A 21,916-nucleotide genomic window follows, 5' to 3' on the forward strand; every position below is an offset into this window, starting at 1 on the left:
TTTTGTGTTTGGTTTTGGTGTGGTTTTGAGGTGTATGTGTTCTTCTTAATGATTTCAGTAAAGTGACCGCTTTAGGACACCATCCAAAGACTGGCGTACTTCAGAGACTTTGGATCAGACCTAAGATGTCTGTCCTAGATATGTGCTAATCTGCTTGTTTTCATTCCAACAGTCCCTGTTGATACTCTGTCAAAATGAGGTTTTGTGCTGTTCAAAGGATTCCCTATTTGAAAATGAAAAGCATTCACTGCACTGCTAGACGTCTTTTCAAGAAATTCATTTGATGGTGTGGTACCTACAACCCTATCCCAGCCAGCATTAAATACAGACTATTGAACATATGCTTTCCTGGCTAGCAGTCACACTTCTGTAGTAGAGATTCTTTTATGCATACACTCCCTTTTGAGTTAATGGAATAGTGACAACATGTTTTCTAAAGAAAACCTGTGTATGAGAAAATTGCTTAGACATGCATAATTTTTTTTCAAGAAGCTGTCAGAGATTTGTATTGTTGCTTGATGGTATGTTATTAACATGCTTACAAAACTAATTTAAAGGCAGTAGAGCAGGGCTCTTTATACTATTTGTTGTAATATTACCATTACTAATTACATTATATTGTGATACTCACTGATACAAATCAACTGCTGGCAATGTCAGGATTAATGTGAGGTGGTATAACAAGCCAAGATTTTAGACCTTTGAGTTCAGTTTGGCATTATCTTGTTGAATAATATTTTTTATCTTGTTCTTTATCACCAGTGGAACATATTTGCTATACTAATTAGTACTATGACAGCATTTATTTATTAACTTCTGTTTTCACTTAAGCTTGACTTCTGTAGAATTAGAGAAATTTTAAAGAGACTGAATCTGATATCTGTTATTTTAAAAAATAGCCATGTTTGTATTTATGAAGAAGCAAAATAGGAAGGGCATAATTTCTTTTTTTCTTAATACGGTGATAGTGGATGACATTGGGATCAATGTAAGCTATCTTAGGGTATGAATCAGCCTTTGCCTGATTAGACAGGCAGCTGTGTTAATTGCATTGCAATGTAGTGAGTTAATCCTTAGTGCAGCCCTTTCCTCTGCTAATATTAACATCAGCATAAGAACTGGGATAAAATTACTGACGTTCAGACAGAAGATAAAATAAAATTAGATTTACTAGAAACAAGGTATATGAATAATTGAACAGAAATGTCTGTAACAATGTAGGTTCTTTATGTTAATCTTGACAAAATATTATTTTCAGTTTCTGAAAGGGAAAAATTGCTAACACTGTGCTCAGTCAATCATATCCTAGGTACTGTAATCCAGGTTGCTTCTGAAGCATCTTTCAAGCATTGCTTTGTTTCTTTGATATCCTGATGGTCTTCATTAAGGTTGTTTTATCACCAATTTTTATAGTGAGAAAAAAGTCAACTGATCACAGTAAACTTCTTATGATTTTCTTCTGACTGTTTTCAGAAGTTTGTACTTATTTTATTTGAATGGCAAGAGTAATTAACCGATCCCTCTTCCCCAGTGAGAAGGCTGATGCTCCCTTCATAATTTTTTTACTTCATGACAGAGAATTAATATGCTACCTGTGCAAGTAATTACCAGAAAGTCTGTGTGTATGTTTATACCCAGCATTGGTTTGAGTTTATAGAATTCACAGGATTGAAAACAAAGCATTAAACTGGGAAAAAAATCTAGTACGTTGAAACATAGTACCAATTTCCAAGCTGAATCACATCTACCTTTGGGATATAGTAAAATGTAGCTTTGCATGACTAAGAGCCTTCCCATCAGACTAAAGTCTGCTTCTGAGGTGTAGAGGATTGTCCTTTGCAACATAATACGCTGCCTCTGAGAGAAAGAGAAAATGAGAGAGAGATTTTATTGCTTTTAAAGAGATAATTCTATTACACTTTTTTTTTAGCATACCATCATTTAGCGTTTAGAAATATCTGGAGAGTGCTCTCATAGTTCTTTTTCCCATCATGTATAGTTTGCTAACTTAATGCTGAAGCTTCTGAAATAATCTCTGCCCTCAGTGTTGCTGTGCTTTCATATAATTGACCTTTCTGTAGTTTCACCTGCAGTGAGTTTCACAGTCATGAGGTGATACATAGATCTTTATCACCCACTTTTGTCAGTTTATCCACAGAATAGGTGTAGTGCAATGTACACCAGTATAAAGAGCCATTCACTGTTGAACATGTAGTGGTTTGCATCCTTGACCTTAAGTAGTCTACTTGTGGTTTTCCATAGGTAAATCACATCAACTCTGAGCTGAATTGAAAACACCAATGTATTTCATGGAGGAGTAATCCACATAAGCCTGAACAGTCATTGTCTGTCTGTTTTTCAAGAACCCTGCATTATTCTTTATCTGCCATGACTGTGTCTTTCCTTTGCCCTTCTGTTAAGGATGGAAGACTTCACAGGTCATAATAATAGGCAAGATGGAAGAAACAAAAACCCCACAATAATTTGATATTTGTGGGATGATAATATCATCTTTTATTGCTGAAATCAGTGATGAACTTTCATCATTAGCCATCAGTCCAGATCCATTTCAGCCATAAAGAATTGCATCTTACTAGAAATAGGAAGAGCTTTTTAGTTACTAATTGGATTATATTGCCCTTACGTGTGGATTTCATCTACGTGGCTGTGTTCAAAATAAGCAAAGGCTTCTGCTGAAATTATATATTCAGTACCTTACATGTGATAAAGTTTTATACCTGTCAAATGGTCTCACATCAGGAGATCAGTGTTAATTAGACATTACACAGACAATAAATAGATGAGAGCAATGAATTCACTGCAGAATGTGAAAGGTGAACTTGCTGTTATGTTTGCACTGTCTTTGCCATGTTAGTACTCTTTACATCTAATTTTATCAGTTAATAGTTAAATACCAGAGACCTACTTAACAAAATAAAAAAGACTTAACAAAGTCTGGGGAAAAGGCAGTGAATATAGGTTCATGAGGCAATGATGGCTAAGAGACATGACTCTAACAGTAAAATCTTGATAGTGTAGAGTATTCTATTTCAAGGACAAAGGTTGCATGGGGGAATGTGCATGCTCTGAGAATTGAAATTGAATTATGAAGTCTCTTTTTGCTTTCTTTTGGTGTGAAAGAATTTCTCTGTGATCTCCAAGACACTTGTCTTACTAGGCTTTCTGTGTTCTGCATTCACTGCTAACACCAGTACAGGTGGATTCTAGAATCACAGAATCATTGGAAAAGACCTTTAAGGTTTAGAACTGGTAATCCAGCACTGCCAAATCCACCATTAAACCACGTCCCTAAGGACCACAGCTATACTTCTTTTAAATAACTCCAGGGATGCTGACTCTACCAGTTCCTTGGGAAGTCTGTTCCAGTGCCTGAAAAATGTTTTAGTGAAGAAATATAGGGCTTTTTGAAAAAGGAGTGAAAAAATGTGCTTCATTTCTTTATCTAACAAAATGCTCATTTGTCTTTCTAAAAACATACTTAATTGCTCACACAGGAAAATAATTGCATGTCTTGTGAACTTTTCAGGTCTAACACTGACATTATATTCTTACTTTCATTCTTTTTAATAAATTATAATTTGCCTTTTAATGTTTTACTTCATCCTTTAGGAAGTGACTCTACCTGTGTGAGTTTTCTTTTCAGTTTTGCTTTAGAAACAAGCAAAATAAGCAAAATTGCTTATCTCTGTAACTGATGTAGTTGCTGCTTTTACTTTTTGTTGTTTTAGACTCTTCCATGATGAGCAACTATCACCAGTAGGTATTTACTTAATATTTTTCTGTGTTTTCAAGCTCTGTAAATCAGTGCATTTAAAAATAAAGGCAAGCTCTAGGCAAAAGAATACTGAAGTCAATTTAAACCATGCCAGCTGGCAAAGAAGAGAACCCAGTGAGTTGGCAAGGACTTTTCTGGTGCTGCTTCTTCAAATGAATGTTTATTGTCAAAGTATTCTGTGTGTATGTGTAGTAATGTGTCAAAGTGCAAATCATCCATCATCTTTATTTCTCTTTCTTTCTGTCATCTGCTGGATCTTTTATTTTTTCACTGTAATGAAAAGATCAGTAGTACATTATACTTGAATTCTTCATAAATGAAGGCAGTGTTACAGAAGCTTCACAGTTATCACAGCCTCTTCACTGAAGGTATAATCCTGTGTAAGAATCCATGCAGAACTGTATCATTTTCAGACTGTATGCTAGTGTGGTGCAGCCTCTAAATGAGCAATTAAATGCTGTGCTCTCCTGTCAGTTCTTTCTTATATATAAGCTACAGTGCTATTGAAGTGTAAAAAAGAATAAAGGAAATTATCCTTGCTAAGGCATATTAATTATCAGCCATAAACATATCTCACAGTTTTTCTTAGGGCACTGTTGTTAATACTACTTGATTTGACAGGTTACGGCATATTTTATTTCTGTGCAACAGTTTCCTATACTATGTAGGTGGGAGAAACTGAGAATTGCGATTGCTGTAATGATGCTACTGTATTACATCTGAAAAGACAGTAAATTTCTTGCTGGTTTTTATTATGTTGTTTGTCTTCTTTTGTTGTTTGGTTTTTTAAGCTGTATAAATAGTGTTGTTTTCCTCAAATGGGTGACCAACTGTCTGCAAACCAAATTCATTGAGGCATATAAATACAGATTTAATTTTATTCCTTTTAGGAACTGAAATGCCATACATTTTCTACAGGTTGTGTGAGGCCAGGTGGGAGAAGTGTGTATTGAACCTCAGTCCCTTAACTTCTTATTTGTGGGGAGTGAGAGACAAGACTGCTTAGAGTCCTTCATGTTTTGGTTCATTAACTTCAGAGAAGTTTGCCTAATGAGAAAGTTTGTGTACACATATCTCAGTTGTGTAATTCGGAAAGCTTAACTTCCACAGTCACTGTGTAACAACATCTTTATGAACTATTTGAAGAGGCTAAAATTAAGTATTTGGTGTCCAGATAACCAAAGTTCTTTAGAATTTGGGCTTTACTTGTGAAATTGAGCTAAACTTTTGAGGATAACAAAGTACAGCAGGCTTTCTCAACCAGGCAAGGTTATGATTTTTCGTGTTCGTATTTTTTAATACGTGATCCTAGTGGAAAGCGAGAGGAAAAAACTAAGAAGTTTGATTAATGGAAGAAGCTTAGAAAGAGCTAAGTTCGAGGACTGATCTCTGAGCTCTTTGGCTGGAAAAAACGTCCCATTAATTTTAGTGGGAGTTTTGACTGCACAAGGACTTTCAAGATCAAGTGCTTTCTTGTTCATTAAAGGATAGAAGGTAATTAGAAATAAAGCACAGAAAAGATTTTATATAGTATTGCTTTTGTCAGCTGAAAAAAAAAATCCATATTATTGTAGGAGTTTTAGGCTAATCTTCTCTCTCCCTTTCTTGCATAAAATGATGACACAGTAGGTTGTTTTCATTACTCTTAGAGGTCTGTGGTTCTCTCTGTTCATTTTACTCAGAAAAAGCAATTGGCAAGTTTTTTCTGTGTTATCTGCCTTGCTGTTGGATTGCAATCTCATCTATGATGCTGACTTTGTCATTTCCCTCCTCCATCCAAACTATTTAGCTCAAGATATTCCCACAACATTTTGTTGTAAATGTTGGATGATAAATGAAATAAAAAGCCAGTGTGCATTTTGGTTGAAGGATTTTGCTGATGTCACCTCATGAAATAGCTGGAAATAGAGCAACAGTCAAAAAGAAAGATAAAAATGTAATAAGTTTTACAGAAACAAATCTTGCATGCTTTATGATATCTTAAATTATGTTGACTTTTAAACATCTTTTAGGGTAGAAGCTATATATATACTTAAGACCTCTTGAATCCAACCCTGATTTTAAATGTATGACTGTCATGAGCAATTTCAGGAATCATTAATTTAAGTCATCAGCTGATGGGAGCACTTTCTACACTGACCTCAGGGACAAGAGATTCATCTCCTGTTAGAACTTCAAACCACTGTTTGTAAAAGAATACTTAAAAATACTTTTCATGTTACTCATTCTTTACACCTACTTCTTTCCCCCCCGTCTCACCCCAGTATCGAAACCTTTTTTCCATCATCCTCTAGCTGTAAACAGTTTGGGTGAAGAGGTTCATGTTTAATTCCATTCAGTATTGCACTGGTTGTAAGATTGAGAGAAGGAGTCTTTACAGCTTTCTGCCATGTGTTGGTGGGCACAGGGAAGCTGTAGAAGGATGGGGAGCCAGAGAAGCTATTGCAAAGCTGCTTCTTCCCTGGTTCTCTTTCCTGGGCCTGTAAGATAAATAATCTTAACCATACCCAAAAGCAAGGGAAAGAAGACATATTTCACTTCTGATATAGCAGTAGTCTACTTTTCTGAGAAAGCAGCTTGCAGGAAAAGGGCATCATATTTAATGCTGCCATGCATTTGTCTTTTCAATCTGCAATTATTACATGAATGAGATTTTCTTTCGGTTCTTTTCTGGTTTAGTTTAATGGTCTTCCTAAGCTTTCAACTAGCAAAGAGGATGGAGGAAATATTCGTTATTCGTTGTTACAGAAATTTCTCTTGTGCTTCCTTTCCAATTATTTTCATAAAACAATACTTTTTCTGCAAAAATGACTTACTTCTGTGAAGGTGACATTCTAACAAGTAAGAAGGTATTTGGTAATATGGAAGCTGCCTTCAGAAATGCATCACTTTATCAAAGTGGATAGAACTGTGCAATACACATTGTAAAAAGAGAGATTGATCCATAGGGACTCCTTCTTTTCTTTTTTTTTTTGCCAGTTTAATTCTATTGCCTTTGGGTGAATTGCTCATTTTTACTCATGTAAGCGGAGAAAACACTAATAGGCAAAATATCAGAAGTGATATAGGAAGATTTTAAAATGAGGCATTCTCAGTGTTTTTTACCTTTCTGTTAAGCTATGTTTTCTAATCTCCATGCCTTTTCATTCAGAGTGTAAGATCAAGTAACATTTATGGTTGTGTTAAGCATTTTTGTGTCAGTTTGGTATCATGGTTTTTCTCATTTTATGTTGTGTTCTGGGTTTTTTTTGTGTTTTTTTTTTCCAAACGAAATTTTAGGTGACAAAGAAATTACTTCCTGAAATTAGTTGGAAATGCAAATTCACATATCAAATGAGAATATTTTTGGTAGATAAAACAGTTAAGAAGGCTTTCTGCTTTCAAGTGTATTTCTTGAAAAAGCTTGCAGAACCATGATATAATTCTCCAAGAACATAGAACTTCTGTAGGATACTAAGGTACTTGTTGGGAATACCTTGGAAGAGATGTGTGTTTTCCGTTGGGAGTAAAAGTACAATTTGATGTAAAGTTTTCAGAGGATTTTGCTCACTATACGATGGCAAAGGAGCAGATAAACCATTCTGTACAGAATAATACTGTCTGTTCTGAATATGATTCACAGAGTCCTTGTACGTAATTTGGTCATATTACCCTACAGAGAATGCATTTGAAACTGACTTTTTAGACACATTGGTCATCATGCAATATTCTTTCACTGGGAAGATTTCTTTTCTCAGGTAAAATAGAACAGTACACAAGTCTGGTGCTGGGCTGATACCCAAGTGTCTGACTGTCCTTTCAAATGCATGTGTTAAAATGGCTTAAAATGTTCAGAATTACTGAGGTACCATTCTGCTGTTTGGATGGATGATCAATTCAGTTCCCCTGGGAAAAGGCAGTGGTGAAGGTTCTGCAGACTTGGTAACCCACTGAACTTTTCCCCTACAGTCTTCTTCAGTCACATATGCACAGAGTCCTTATGACTGGAATCCTTGGAGACATGATATTTTGGGGTGCCTGAGTATTACACTCAGGAGGGAACCTGAGTACATGGTGCTATTTATATTCAGATGTTAGTAACAGAGCATGAACATCCATTAATGCTCCCACATTAAACACAGCTTTAATTGCAGTTTTAAAGATCTGCTGGTTTTGCTTTTTAGAGTCTCAGGGTTGATTAATAATATCTTAATAAAAAGCTTAATAGTGCATTAAATTAAAAAAAAGTTTCTTCTTATTATGAGACAGTGATTTCATTGGTAGTTCTCTAAACAGAACAATAAAAACCCATCTGAAAATCTGTTGCCTTGCTGCAGCAAAAAGTTATACAATCAGTCTTCAGAAACCAAGCTGATATTTGATGTGGCGTTTTAAATGTTAGCACACATATGTCAGGTAACACCAGACTGAAGTTTGGAAGCCTTCATAAGAAGTTAGTTATCTACTTTCAGTAGAAATTTGCTGACATTTTGCTTTCTATTTTACAAATATTGGGCCACTGGGGAGGTTGGTTATCTGAAGATCTGTAGTAAAAGTGACATATCTTTTTTATTTAAATATTATTGCTTTTTAGGCACTGAATTTTGGAGATATGCCGAAGTACTTGTGGGAGATTTGGGTACCTGACAAACCGTGGGTGGTAAGATATAAGATCCACTAAAGTTAATAAACATCTAATTCTAAGATAGGTATTGTGGGCCCTGCTGTTACTGATTTCAATGGGCAAAACTCCTGAAGGTGTCATAAGAAGTGATTTAGTGCAAATCTGTGCAAGTGTGTTTTCATTCTTTTCAATATTGTCACATTGGTGTGAAGCTGAAGTAGTGCCTGTAGTGAGCTAGAACTGTGCAGCAGCTTCTGACAGAGATACTTGGTCAGCTGAAAGTTATTATAAAACCTTTTCTCTATCTTTATCCAGACAAGAAGGCAGTTGGGTATTGCCCATCAGAGCAATTCATGGTTCACAGTTGGCCCTACTGAATAGTAAATATCTCCAGGCACCTTCGTGTTGGTCTTGTTTAATACTTGCTTTGGTCTCCAACCCAGTAAGCTAAGGAAAATCAAATCTCCTTTTGAGTACTTCACAGAAAATCAGTCTCGCAGAAAGCATCAATCCTCTGCTTTCAGAGGTATAAATCAGAGATGAAAGCGTTCATCTACCTACCTACTGGGTATTTGACATTTTAGCCTTAATAGGTGGCTATTTTAGCCTCTATAGGCATTTCAGAGATAAGGGAATTGCTTTCATTTTTTAAGTGCAAAATATTCTGAATAAACTGTTGAATCTGTGTTAATGTACTATAAAATGGATAGATAAATCCAGATATCTATCTTAGCTTTCTCCTCTCTAATGATACAGCAAGAAGTCTGAATGAAATGTTGAATGAGAAAAAGCCATCATACATAGTTAAGGCAAAGTAATTTAAACTGAACACAGTGATAAGTGGGATTCAGAGTTGGACTAGATGATCATTGTAGGTCCCTTTTAACTAAGATATTCTAGTCTAGTTTAGTCTAGTCTATTCAGATCTAGATACTAGAAATTTAGGTGTCTATCGAAATCATAGTGTCATAGAAAGTTAGGGGTTGGAAGGAACCTCAAAAGATCATTGGGTCCAACCCCTCTGCCAGAGCAGGATCACTTACAGCAGGTCACACAAGAACACGTTCAAGTGGCCTTTGAATGTCTCCAAGGAAGGCGACTCCTCAAACTCCATGGGCAGCCTGTTCCAGTGCTCTGTCACCTTCACAGAGAAAAAATTCTTCCTAATATTTATATGGAACCTCCTATGCTCCCGTTTATAACCATTGCCCCTTGTCCTATTGTTAAGTCACGCCTAAGAAAAGCTTTGCTCCATCCTCCTCACACTCACCCCTTACATATTTATAAACATTAATGAGGTCACCCCTCATTCTCCTCCAAACTCAACAGACCCATCTCCCTCAGCCTTTACTCATAAGGGAGATGTTCTACTCCCTTAATCATCTTGATCACTCTGCATTGGACTCTTTCAAACAGTTCCTGATCCTTCTGGAACTGAGGGGCCCAATATATAGCTATATATGTATATATATATGTATATATATGTATATATATAAAATTAGGTATTATAATTCTTAACAAGCCAATGGAGAATGGTTAGACCACACAGATGGTGGATTCAGGCTGTGGATTACCATATAAGACTAAACATTCACTTAAGCTCGGTTTTAGAATGTCTTTTTTTTTTTTTTTGGTATCAGTATTTGACTTTAATCTTTTAGCAGAAGTTTTCACTTCTAGTGTTTTAATTCATTGGATAACAATTGTGAAAGAAATATTCCTGATGTATTATTTTACTTTAAGGCCTTAGAAAAATTTATATGTAATGTTTCATGGTGTTACGGTCTGAGGTAACATTAAAATTTATTTTTTTGTTTTGGATACGCGAAACAAAATCCAACCATAGAAAATGGTCGAGTGCAAGCAGATTTTATTTGACAATTGACACAGGCAAACACTGTAGAACCAGATAAAAGAGGTAGAGAGGAAAAGAAGATATAAGAAAGAGAGAGAAAAAGTGGTAAGAAATGGTAAGAAAGAAAGAGAGTGAAGAGAGGAGAAATAAAGGGTAAAAACATGGGAAGAATGAGAGAGAGAGTGTCACCACCAGGGGTCCAGCTGTTCAGCGAGGTTCTTCAGGATGGCGTACTGATCCTGGACAGGGTCCAGTGCAGTAATGGTGGGGGGTTAGAAGATGACGCAGTCAGAGCATGGACAGCCATAAATACTCCTGAGTCCTTTTGTACCAAAGGGGCAGCTGTCAGTCAGGCAGGGTCATTAGAAGGCAGGCTGCCTGGAGGGGAGCAGAAGGGTGTAGTCCCCCACCCATTCATCAATTCTTATCTTCTTCCAGAAGCCATTCCACCTCTCTTCCAGCCACTTAACCAGGTACATCGTGCCTCCAGGGGTGTCCCAGCATTGAAGGTTGGCCCTCAGGAAAGGAGCTTCTTCCTGATGCCATCCTTGCTCTGCTCCAGCCCCATTCAGTTCAAGAAGGATATTGAGGTCCTTGAACAGGTCCAAAGGAGGGCAACCAAGCTGGTGAAGGGACTCGAACACAGATCCTATGAGGAGAGGCTGAGGGAGCTGGGGCTGTTCAGCCTGAAGAAGAGGAGGCTCAGGGGAGACCTCATTGCTCTCTACAACAACCTGAAAGGAGGATGGAGCCAGGTGCGGGGGTTGGTCTCTTTTCCCAGGCAACTCTCAGAAAGACAAGAGGGCATGGTCTTAAATTGTGCCGGGGAAAGTTAGGATTGGATATTAGAAAGAATTTTTTCACAGAAAGGGTGATCAGACCGGCTGCCTGGGGAGGTGGTGGACTCTTCGTCCCTGGAGACATTTAAAAAGCAACTCCATATGGCACTCAGTGCCATAGTCTAGTGACTGTGGCGGTAGTTGATCAAGGGTTGGACTCGATGATCTCTGAGGTCCCTTCCAACCCAGCCTATTCTATGATTCTATGATTCTATGATTCATTAGCGTACCTGGAGGGATGTCCCAGCATTGAAGGCTGGTGCTCAGAAGAGGAATAGCCTCCACCCAATAGCTCTTATCACATCCCAAGGGGTCACCCCTGCTCAGCTCTGGCCAGCCAGCTCCTCCACCCTAGCCAAGACTATTAATTTTAAAATTGCTCTTTTGAGACAGTTGCAAATCAGTGAGGTCAGACTCACAAACATGGTCAGGTCCACTTTTTTGAGGGAAAATATATTATTCTATACATTACATTGCAGAAGATGGTCTTTCAAGAGTTACAGGTCTTAGGGAAATCTTTTTCATGGAAGTTTAATGTTAATTACTAGAAATTAAGGTACAAAGTAGAGGAAGGAAGTTTATAAGCTAATTTCTAGATTTTTATGGAACTTTCTTAGCCTCTCCTTAAGAAGAGTTGTACTTTGTCAGACTAGTCTTTTCAGCTTGTTTCCATTCTTCAAAGTTAAACAAATAGGTAAACTATTTCTCATGCCCATTCTAAGTTTTTAAAAATGTGAAAAATTATTTTCTTTTCTCTTATGAGCTGATGTTGGCCAATGAAAATACTTCGTTTTTTTTTTTTTTTCTATCTGACAAGAAGTGCATGACAGGAAGGCTTTCCTCTAACTCTTTACTTATGGCAAGTAATGCTTATGGAAGGTATTTTAATTTTTAAAATAATTTTAATACTGAAAGATCTTCACAGTCTGACCAATAACTAAGTAGTGTTGATGCTCTGTGGAGTGAATGAGGACTTCTCAGCTTGCAGTGCATTACTGAACATGAATAGAGATGTATTCTTGCTTTCTAAAAACCAGTTGAGTACTTTGTTCATCTAAATAGCAATAACAGAGTCTCTTTCTACAGGACTCTAGGCAAAGCATATCTCCATTAACAATGTATGTAATAGAAGCTAAAAATCACTTCTAAAACAAGATTCAGACCTAATGGAATTTCTGTTTCTTGAAGTTAAACTAGTCATTGTCTTTTGTATTGGTGGTAGCTAGATCTAAAGATTAGATGAAGCAGTTCTTAGGTAAGTGTGTGGTGTATTAATAAAGCAGCAGTTCAGGTAACATGATTCTATGAGGGAACTAGGCTGGGACAGTATGGATTCAGGAATGGTAACACAACACGTGGTGATGAATAAAATGCATGTAGCACATGGTAGCTCATGGGTAGCAATTTTGCTTCTAAGAATCCTGTTCTACAACACACACACATGCACATACACCCATGCATATGGGCACCAGTTAAAGCTGCATTTCTTCCAGCCTAGTTCAGACCAGCATGCAAGGGTACAGGATGCTCAATTCAACTGTGAAACATGGCTGGGGCCTGGTTTTCAGCCAGACTCCTGTGTGCATGGTTCAGACTCAGCCTTCTGTGTGATGCTGGATACCCATGAATTTGTCCACTCATGAGGAGTTATAGTCTTAACTGTTTATTGCTTTATAAATTATGTTGTTGGCATAAGACACTGCAAGCCAAGCTAGTAAGCCATGTGGCATCACCAGTCATGTAGCCTCAGGCCAAACTCCTTGATATCATCCATATGTAAGTCCAGCTAGCAGTTGCCAGTGAGGTTTCTATCACTCTGGTCTCCCAACCCAAATGTGTTACAGAAGTGTGAAATCAGGAATAATTACACGATGAAGTTCAGCTAATGCATCTTTGTTTTCCATCTCATACCGAGTTAACTTTGTTATTTGCAGTTGAGCAGATGTATTCATGCTCCTATTTATCTGAGCAATCCTTTTGTGCAGACTTTGTCTTGTGACCTGTGATGAAAATGATCCTTTCTAGGAAGATATGGTACTTCAGCATTGGTAACATTAACATCTGTTCTTTGGGGAGGAAGCATCCCATTCCATTTCAGCCCATGGACACACAAATCTAGGAGAGTGTATGTATAAGAGGGATGAACACTGCACTGAATTATCAAAAGCAGGAGTCAAATTTGTGAAGGATATATTATGAGCATGAAACTTAAGACTGAAATTGTCCTAAAGTAACAAATCTTTCTTCAAGAGAGGGAAGAGATGCAGAGCTATAGGAAATGGGATAAGATTAAAGGAAAGAATCTGAGAATATTCAATAATCTCATTTGAATATGTTCCACATAATTGACTTGGTTTCCAAATAGTAGAATATGCAGGAATATTTTTTCAAAATCAAACAGTATAGGGTTTTTTGTTTTGGTTTTTTGTTTTTTTTTCTCTGCTGTTAAAGACAGATGATGAAAATTGCTTGAGTTGGGATTGTGAGAAAAGGAATGTTCTATAATTTTATATTTTTGGAGGCTGTGTATACAGATATTGTTACTAGCCCTGGCACAAGTTTTCACAATTTGTATTTTGTTCGATCATAGCTCTCTGTGTCAATTAATTGGTAAAATAAGTGACTTAACTTGGAGAAACACTGATCTTTTTTGTAATTAGAGTTTATTATGTCTTTATTTGCAAAAGTAAGCTGATTTTTTAGTTTAAAAGCATAATTAAAGATAATTGTGAAGCATCTCTTTCAAATGAATCAAAATAGATGTTGGTCAATGAGGTACTACTCAAATGTGATTGCAGTGAAATTGAGCAACTTCAGGTTTAGGTAAAATAAATGTTTCCATGTATATGTTGACTTCATTTTTCTCCCTAATTACTAGCATGCAATGTACCATTCTGATTTTTGATTCACCCCCTTGGTGCCTGTACCTCCCCTTAGGGATCCCAGCTGTTTTCCTCTCCTGCTGTAATTGAAATCAAACTTGTTCCAGCCTGTAATTGATAGTGAATCTAACCATCTAATGTTTTCTATGAGACAGATGCACAGCAGAAGCACATGAAAGTGGCATATGGAAAACAAAGTGCCCTACTGGGGTGAAGATAGATCCATTCTTGTTTTGTTATACAATATTCTAATACTTTCATCAGCTAGTTCACCTACATTTTACTAAGTTAAGAGTGTGATATGTGTAGAAAATTTGAAGTATAAGTGATTTACTAATTGAAATGGCTAGGCCAAGTCTTTCTGTTCTCATGATGATCTGTGCCTCCAGACTACTCTTACTCATTATCCTCTCCACCTGCTCTTTTCTCTTGTGATGCTAAGGATAAGTATTCTAGTGTCTGTCTGAGCACTGTTATGACAGGTCTAATGGCTCATATAGGAATGCAAATCTACATGTTCTCTCTCACCCTTGTTTTGGCATCTAGTGTAAATCATAATCTTGTATGAACTATGCATCTTTTTTTATCTGTGTGAAGACGCTTACTAGGAGTCTGCTGTTGAAACCAGGAAGCTGCTGTCTGTCAGTACATCGATGTATTCCTGTTTTTCTTTCTCTCTTAAACCATATAATATTCCCGCTTTTACTGAATAAAATAATAAGAATTTCCTCTATCCTTTCTGTCTCTGTATAGAGACAAATAAAAGAAGGAACATCAGTCATGAATTTTTATATTTAAATAATACTTAAAAAACTGTTTTTTTTCTTTGTTTGTTTTTCTTTCTTTTTACTTTTTTCCCCCCATCTGTGTTGGGTATCTGCTCTAGTTCTTAGAATAGAAAGATTATACAGTTCAAATTACATACTTCCACCTCTAGTTTCTCATTGTGACACAATATACAGTAACTAAATATAGAACTAAAGAGAACTCATAGGTTAAAAATAACTTTGTTAGCTGCTGGATTTCTTGATATACTTTTGAGGCATATTTTTCTTAGAAACAATAATGTAATAGTCCCCTGTGTGAATTTTCTTATATTTGATTTTGAAAGGAGCCTCCTGTGTTCCTTCCATAATGACGTGTTATCAATACATCTGAGTCAGGCACACTAAGGCTTTGAGTGATTGCATCTGTAACTTAGACTGAAGACCTAGCTCAGGTCAGTGTTGTGGTTTAACCCCAGCCAGCAACTTTGGACCATACAGCAGTTTGCTCACACCCTCCCTCCCCCCCCTGCCATGGGGTGGGGAGAGAACTGTAGAGCTGAGAAAACTTGTAAGTTGAGATGAAGAGTTTAAGAGGTAACACAAAAGGCTGAATATGCAGTCAAAGCAAAACAAAACAGGGAATTCATTCACTACTTTCTGTTGGCAAGCAGGTATTCAGCAATCCCCAGGAAAGCACAGCTCCATCATGTGTGGTGGTTACTTGGGGAAGACAAACTCCATCACTCTGAATGCCCCCCTCTTCCTTTTTCCCTCAGCTTTAGATGCTGAGCATGATGTTATATGGTATGGCATTTCCCTTTGGTTAGTGGATAAACTGTGTCCCCTCCCAACTTTTTGTTCAGTCCCAGCCTCCTCAGTGGTGGGGTAGTGTGAGGAGAAAGAAAGGCCTTGATGCTGCCTAAGTGCTGCTTAGCAATAATAAAAACAGCCCTGTATAACCAACACAGGTTTTGGTACAAATCCAGATCTTAGCCTTATACTATCTTATCTGAAGAAAATTAACTCTCCCAGCCAAAACTAGCAGTCAAAACCAGCACTGCTCTATAGTGTTCCTGACTCTAAATAGGGTTGCCCTATGTAAAGTTCAACAAGTTTTCTCCTGGGGTAGCAAAGTTACTTTAGGTTTATCTAAATAAATATTAGCTTCCTTGTGAATAATTATGAAGAGATTTTGAGGAAAGCTGGTTATTCTGTAACACCTTAGATTACACCTGGCTTCTCAGGGACCTGAGAAAAAATAGAGGAGAAATTAACTTCTTTACACTGTTCACAATCACAGTGGAGATGATTTTCATTAAATATTTATCTGCTATGGAGAAGGAAAATAGTTGAGTAATCAAACAGTTGGTATTAATTTAAATGTCATAACCACAATTAGGGAAAACATCCTTGTTATCCAATTTTATTGTGGTTTCCCAATCTGTTTTTTAAAAAACATCCTACACTTGAGATTTGCTGCTCTGCAGGAAGAGAGTATAACATGGATTTGACTCAAGTTTCCTGAAATTGTTCTCTTTCTCAAAATTCCATAATCTTTCTATAACTCAGTGATCCCTTTTCAAGATATCCCAGGTTAATCTGAGGTTGTCAGTTGTTTCTAGCAAATAGATTTGCCTTGCACTTGATCATCTTCTACAGTGAAAGAATTGAGCTAAAGCCACTTGCTGTACTTTCTGTGTGACCTTGATGGAACCAAGAAAAGTGACAATAGAGGGAAAAGTTGTGGGGTTTTTTTGGTTATAGTTGTGAGATGTTTTAACATAACCTGTTTGTTTTTGAGGAGATGAAGCTCATAAACAAAGCAGTGCAATTTTTTTTGTTATTACAACTCAATTGCATATTGTGTCTGTCTCTAATAGCATCATCTGAACACTTTAAGTAGTTAAAATAGTTCTATTATTAAAATATATAATGTTTAAAAATATTAGCTTTGATGTATGATTAGATTTTGTGTATCACACAGAAAAAATATTTACTATCTGTTGAAATGCTACATAAAAATGAAAAGTAAGAATATTTTTAGACTAGGTATGTGATTATTCTTAAGACTATCTCTTCATGTGTGTAATACTGTTCTGTCTTCATGGAGTAATCTAGGTTGGAAGGGACCTTCAGAGGTCATTTGATACAATGTCCTACTCAAAAGAAGTTACTTTGGATGACATTGTTCAGGACCTTTTCCATTCATATCTCTAATATCTCCAAAGCTAACTGAAAGGCTTACCATGGCCTTGCTGGGCAATCTGTTCCAGTGTTTGATCATCCTAGTGAAAATCTTTGCCTTAATGCCACATCAGAATTTTCAGTATTGCGCTTTGTCTGTTGCTTCTTACCCTATCATTGTGCAAAAATATTCTGCAGGCCCTCCTGTTAGGTGGCTAAAACTGCAACAACTTTTGCATCTTGAGAGTGAGCACGTGCAGCTTTTGAATGCACTCTTTATACTCTCCAGCATCCTGACCAACTAGGCAGCCCTTTGCTGGGCTTGCTGTGGTGTTTTTCCTGTAGTGGAGTGCTCAAAACTGGACACTTCATTCCACATACAGTCTCATACACAGAATCATAGAACAATTTTGGTTGAGAAAGACTTTTGAGATCATCAAGTGCTACTCTAAGCCTAGCACTGCCAAGTTAGCAGTGTCCCTAAGTGCCATGTCTCTAAGCACGTCTACGTGTCTTCTAAATACCTCCAGGAATGGTGACTCAAACACTACCCTGGGCAACCTGTCAGGCAGTCTGACAACCCTTTTGGTGAAAATTTTTTTCTTAATATCTAATGTAAACCTCCCTTGCTTGGAGCCATATCCTCTCAACTGATCACTTGCTACTTGGAAAAGGTCAGTGCCATGCTGAATACAAAGGAAGAATTGCCTTTTTGAGGTTTTGGCTAGATTGTTACTGAAGCAGTTTGTCCTTTCTTTAAGGACATGCTGCTGACCCTTGCTGAAATGGTTGCAAACCAGGAACAACAGATCTTTTGCTGCAAAACTGATTTCTATCTGGCTGCCCTCCAGCCTGCATTGTTGTATGGAGTTATTCCCCTCCTGAGGCAGAGCTTCATGTTTGCCGTTGCTACTCTTACACTGGATTTTTTTTGTGCTTTGAGAAAGCTGATGATCAATCCACTCTCCTGAGATCCTTTGTCCTCCAGGGCAGTCTCCCATAAGCCATCACCAAATGGTTCCCTGAACAAGTCTAGACGATTTCTAGGTACAACTGAGTGTCTCCTCTGGTCAGTTTGTCAGCCACTTGCACACCTGTATCAGAAAAACAGTTCTTGTTGCTTGCTGGAAATCTCTTGGTAATTTTGTGTTCCACCATTTTGCCCTTTCAGAAGCTATTGTGGTGGTTCATAACCCTACTGAGAATCACCGTTTGATTGTAAGGTTTCCTCCCATTTTTCTAAAGGAGTCACTTGATCAGATACTCATCACTGCACCCACCTTGGTAATGATCCACCAGCTCTGGACTGGTTTATTGCCTGCTCCAGTGTGCCCTTTTCCACAGAGCACAAGCTCTCCTCACTTGTCCTGGGGAGCTTATGTGTATTTGCTGTGATTTTTTTCCCAGTCTTTATGTGTTTTTGTACAGGCACTTGAGGTGAGCCTCCCAGCTGTGCTGTGTTCACAGGGTATGTTCCTCATGTTTTGTGCTTCATCCTGAGCACCTTTTGCCTTTTTCTTATCCATCCTCTAAGTCTCAGATCTTTTGTCCATCTCTTCCAGATGTTTAAAGCCCTTTTCCCTATATAAGCAAGCTTCTTTGCAAGGCTGGATCTTGCCCCACTCTATTAAATATATCATGACATAAAAATATGTTATGTATATGTCTAATATGTACATAGAAAATCTATGTATATATTTAGTGTCTGCCCATGCTGAAATGCTGTATGCAAGCTCATTAGGAAACAAACACTTGGTATATATTGTTCTGCATTTGTGCACAGCAAGAGAAAGAGGAAAATGTAAAAAACTTTTTAAAGCACTTATCTTTTTGTTTAGAAGTATTGTCTTAAGCTTTTTATCTCCCACATGCTTTACTGGCACTTCAAATGTTTTTTGGTTCTTTTTTTTTTTTTTTTTTAAACAACATTGAAGTGTGAAATGGAAAGCAGTCAATGGAAGCCTGGCCAATTTGATGGTGATGGTTTATTCTTCTTCATAAAGAAGGTGTTGAAATGTTTTGAAAAGATGGTAATGTGCAGGGGATTCAAAACACAGAAGCTAAAGCAATACAACAACGTTTATGTTCTTTTCTTCCAGGACTATAATTATACACTTAAAAATATTAAAAATCATTAGCATGTAGTGTTATCACAGAATCAGAGAAAGCTAGGGGGCAGAAGGGACCTCAATAGATCACCTAGTCCAGCTCCCCCTGCAGGGTCACCTACAGGGAGGTCACACAGGAAGGTGTCCAGGTGGGCTTTGAAGGAAGGCCATTGGCCTTCTTGGCTACAAGGACACATTGCTGGCTCATGGTCATCCTTCCATCCACCAGCATCGCCAGATCCCTTTCACCTATGCTGCTCTCCAACAGCTCAGTCCCCAACCTATAGTGATACCTGTTATTTTAAAAAGTAGCCATGTTCATGAAGAAGCAAAATAGGGAGGGCATAATTTCTTTTTTTCTTAATAGTGGATGACAATGGGATCAATGTAAGCTGTTTGTTTGAAATTTAATACATTAAATTTCTCCCTGCTCAACTGTCAAATCTGTGTAGGTCCCTCTGAATGGCAGCACAGCCTTTAGGGGTTTCAGCCACTCCACCCAGTTTTTTGTCATCAGGAAATGTGCTGACAGTACACTCTATTCCCTCATCCGGGTAATCAATAAATGTATTGAGTAGTATTGGTTGCTGCACTGACCCTTGAGGTACTCCACTAGAAACAGACTTCAAACTAGACTCCATTTCATAGACTACAACTCTCTGGCTTCTATCCTTCCATCAGCTCCCGATCCACCTCACTACCCGATCATCCAGGCCACACTTCTTCAGTTTAGCTCCAACAATGCTGTGGGAGATGGTGTCAAATGCCTTCCTGAAATCAAGATAAACTGTCTACTGCTCTGCCATCCTCCACCCATCTGGTTATATCCTCATAGAAGGCTATCAGGTCAGTCAGGCACTACTTCCCCTTAGTAAAGCCATGTTGACTGCTCCTGATAAGCATCTTGTCCTTGACATGCCTGGAGACAGCATCAAGAATGAGTTTTTCCATTACCTTTCCAGGGATGGAGGTGAGGCTGGCTGGTCTATAGTTGCCTAGGTTCTCTTTCTTGCCTTTCTTGAAGACTGGAGTGCCATTTCCTCCAGTCTTCAGGCACCCCTCCTGTTCCCAACAACTTACCAGAGATTATGAAGAGAAGCCTAGCAATGACATCCTCCAGTTCCCTCAGCATTGTTTATGCTATTTTTTTTCTTAAGTCAGTAATTATCATTGCAGCTGGAGTGGCAAAAAAGCATATATGAAAACAGTTCTTCATGAGTTTTCTTCATCTGCCCTATATCTATTAAAATAGATTTATTTTCCATATTGAATGAAATGTTTTCAGTTACATTCTCATGTGGAGGAAGAGAGAATTAAGAAGAATGTTATGTTCCATAAATCAAAGGTTTTATTATGTCATGTTAGTCTTTTTTTGGGGGTGTGCATTTCATTTGATTGAAGAAGTTGGGTTTTTTTCTGTATACATCTACCTGAGATGGTTTTTTTCCTTAGGTATCTCTTCATCGATGCTTCTACATGAGTAGCTTACTATATTACAGAGCATGCAGCATACTTTATATCTCAGACATTTACAGAACCTTTGTTTAGACAACTGGATGAAGTCTGAATAAAGTACATCACTTCCTGTAACAGGAGGCTCAAGACTTTCATTGATGATGCCTAACCTGGGTTGAAGCTAGAGTTGAAACAGCCTTTATATTCATTCTGGTATCCTGGTTTTGTGGGTTTTTTGGTTTGTGGGTTTCTTTTGGTTTTGGGTTTTTTTTTGCTTCTTCTTTTGTTTGTTTTTTCTTTTGTTTTAATTTGAGTGGTTTGTTTGGTTTTTATTGTATATTTGGGTTGGGTTTTTGTGGTTGGTTGGTTGGTTGGTTTGATTTTTTGTCTTTTTTTTTTTTTTTTTTTTTTTTTTTTTTTTTTTTTTTTTCCCCAAATCATAATCAGTGAGGTTGTGAAGCAAGCTTTGTGGGAAAAGTCTGCTCAGAGAGATTGAAGTGGCAATATAGATGCTAACATTTTTGTCCAACTTTTTTTGTGTCATGTGACATCAGATTGTGTCCTCATCGAGATCTATGAAAGAGCTCACCACTGAGGACAGAATTTGATAAGCTTTCAAATGAAGAAATTGAATAAGGACAGGAAGTATCAGTGTAAGCTAGCAAGACTGTCTTGTGGGGATAAACAGAAGTGATAAATAAGATGTGATTCAGCACCATCTTTGTCAGTGACTGAAGAAGCATAGATAAGGATGGCTTTATCCTGATTGAAGTCAGCAAATATTTGCCATTGACCTTTGTAATGCTTCTGGATTTTACCCACTCTATTTGACTGAACTGGAAGTTGGCCAAGTATGTGCTGGTGATTACTCTCATCCATAGAGATTTATTCTGTTCTGGATAAAAGCTTTGTTACTGTTCCCTTCATCAGGGTGAGAAACACAAACATTACTTAATAGCTTTTAGAAGTTTTTCTTGTTTATGATGATTCACCTGATTTGAGCACAGTAGGTTCAAACATTTGTAGGGAATTTAGTAGCCCCTGAGGATCCAAAATATGAATAAGAAAAAGGTTTCCATTTTGTGCATGCATGATGTATCAGATTAATTGTTGCTGGTTTAGGATTAATGAGGCTTCATGTATAAGGATAGAATTGGTGAGAAGTCAACGATCTTTGTAGGAAAGAAATGGAAAGTACTTTATTCTGAAATGTTGCAACAGTGCAGATTCTTTTAAATCAATTTTCTAGGTTTAATACAAGGCCGTTTTGAGCTGTCATATTTCTTATATATTGCAGCACTGTAAACCCTTACAGCCTGGACTTCCCTACAGAAATGGGGTATATACGCTTGGGTAGGTGAATGTAGCAATCTGGAAACAGTACAAAGTGAAATGGCTGTTACTGTATGTTCTTCAGCCTGACAATG

General features: G+C 37.5%; 1 protein-coding gene across 3 annotated transcripts in view; it reads left to right on the forward strand.

Annotated features, from left to right (window-relative positions):
* The window catches only part of PCDH9 (protocadherin 9), a 668,074-nt gene that overhangs the window by 281,505 nt on the left and 364,653 nt on the right, over positions 1-21,916 (forward strand). The window contains exon 2 of one of the 3 annotated variants that reach the window (XM_030467415.1): positions 8,370-8,435. The exons of the other annotated variants lie outside the window; for them this stretch is intronic. Coding sequence (XP_030323275.1) covers positions 8,370-8,435 — 66 coding nt within the window. The remainder of the gene's footprint in view (positions 1-8,369; positions 8,436-21,916) is intronic. 3 annotated transcript variants of the gene reach the window in all.

This window comes from Calypte anna, chromosome 1 (assembly GCF_003957555.1).
Source record: "Calypte anna isolate BGI_N300 chromosome 1, bCalAnn1_v1.p, whole genome shotgun sequence".
NCBI classification, from domain to species: domain Eukaryota; kingdom Metazoa; phylum Chordata; class Aves; order Apodiformes; family Trochilidae; genus Calypte; species Calypte anna.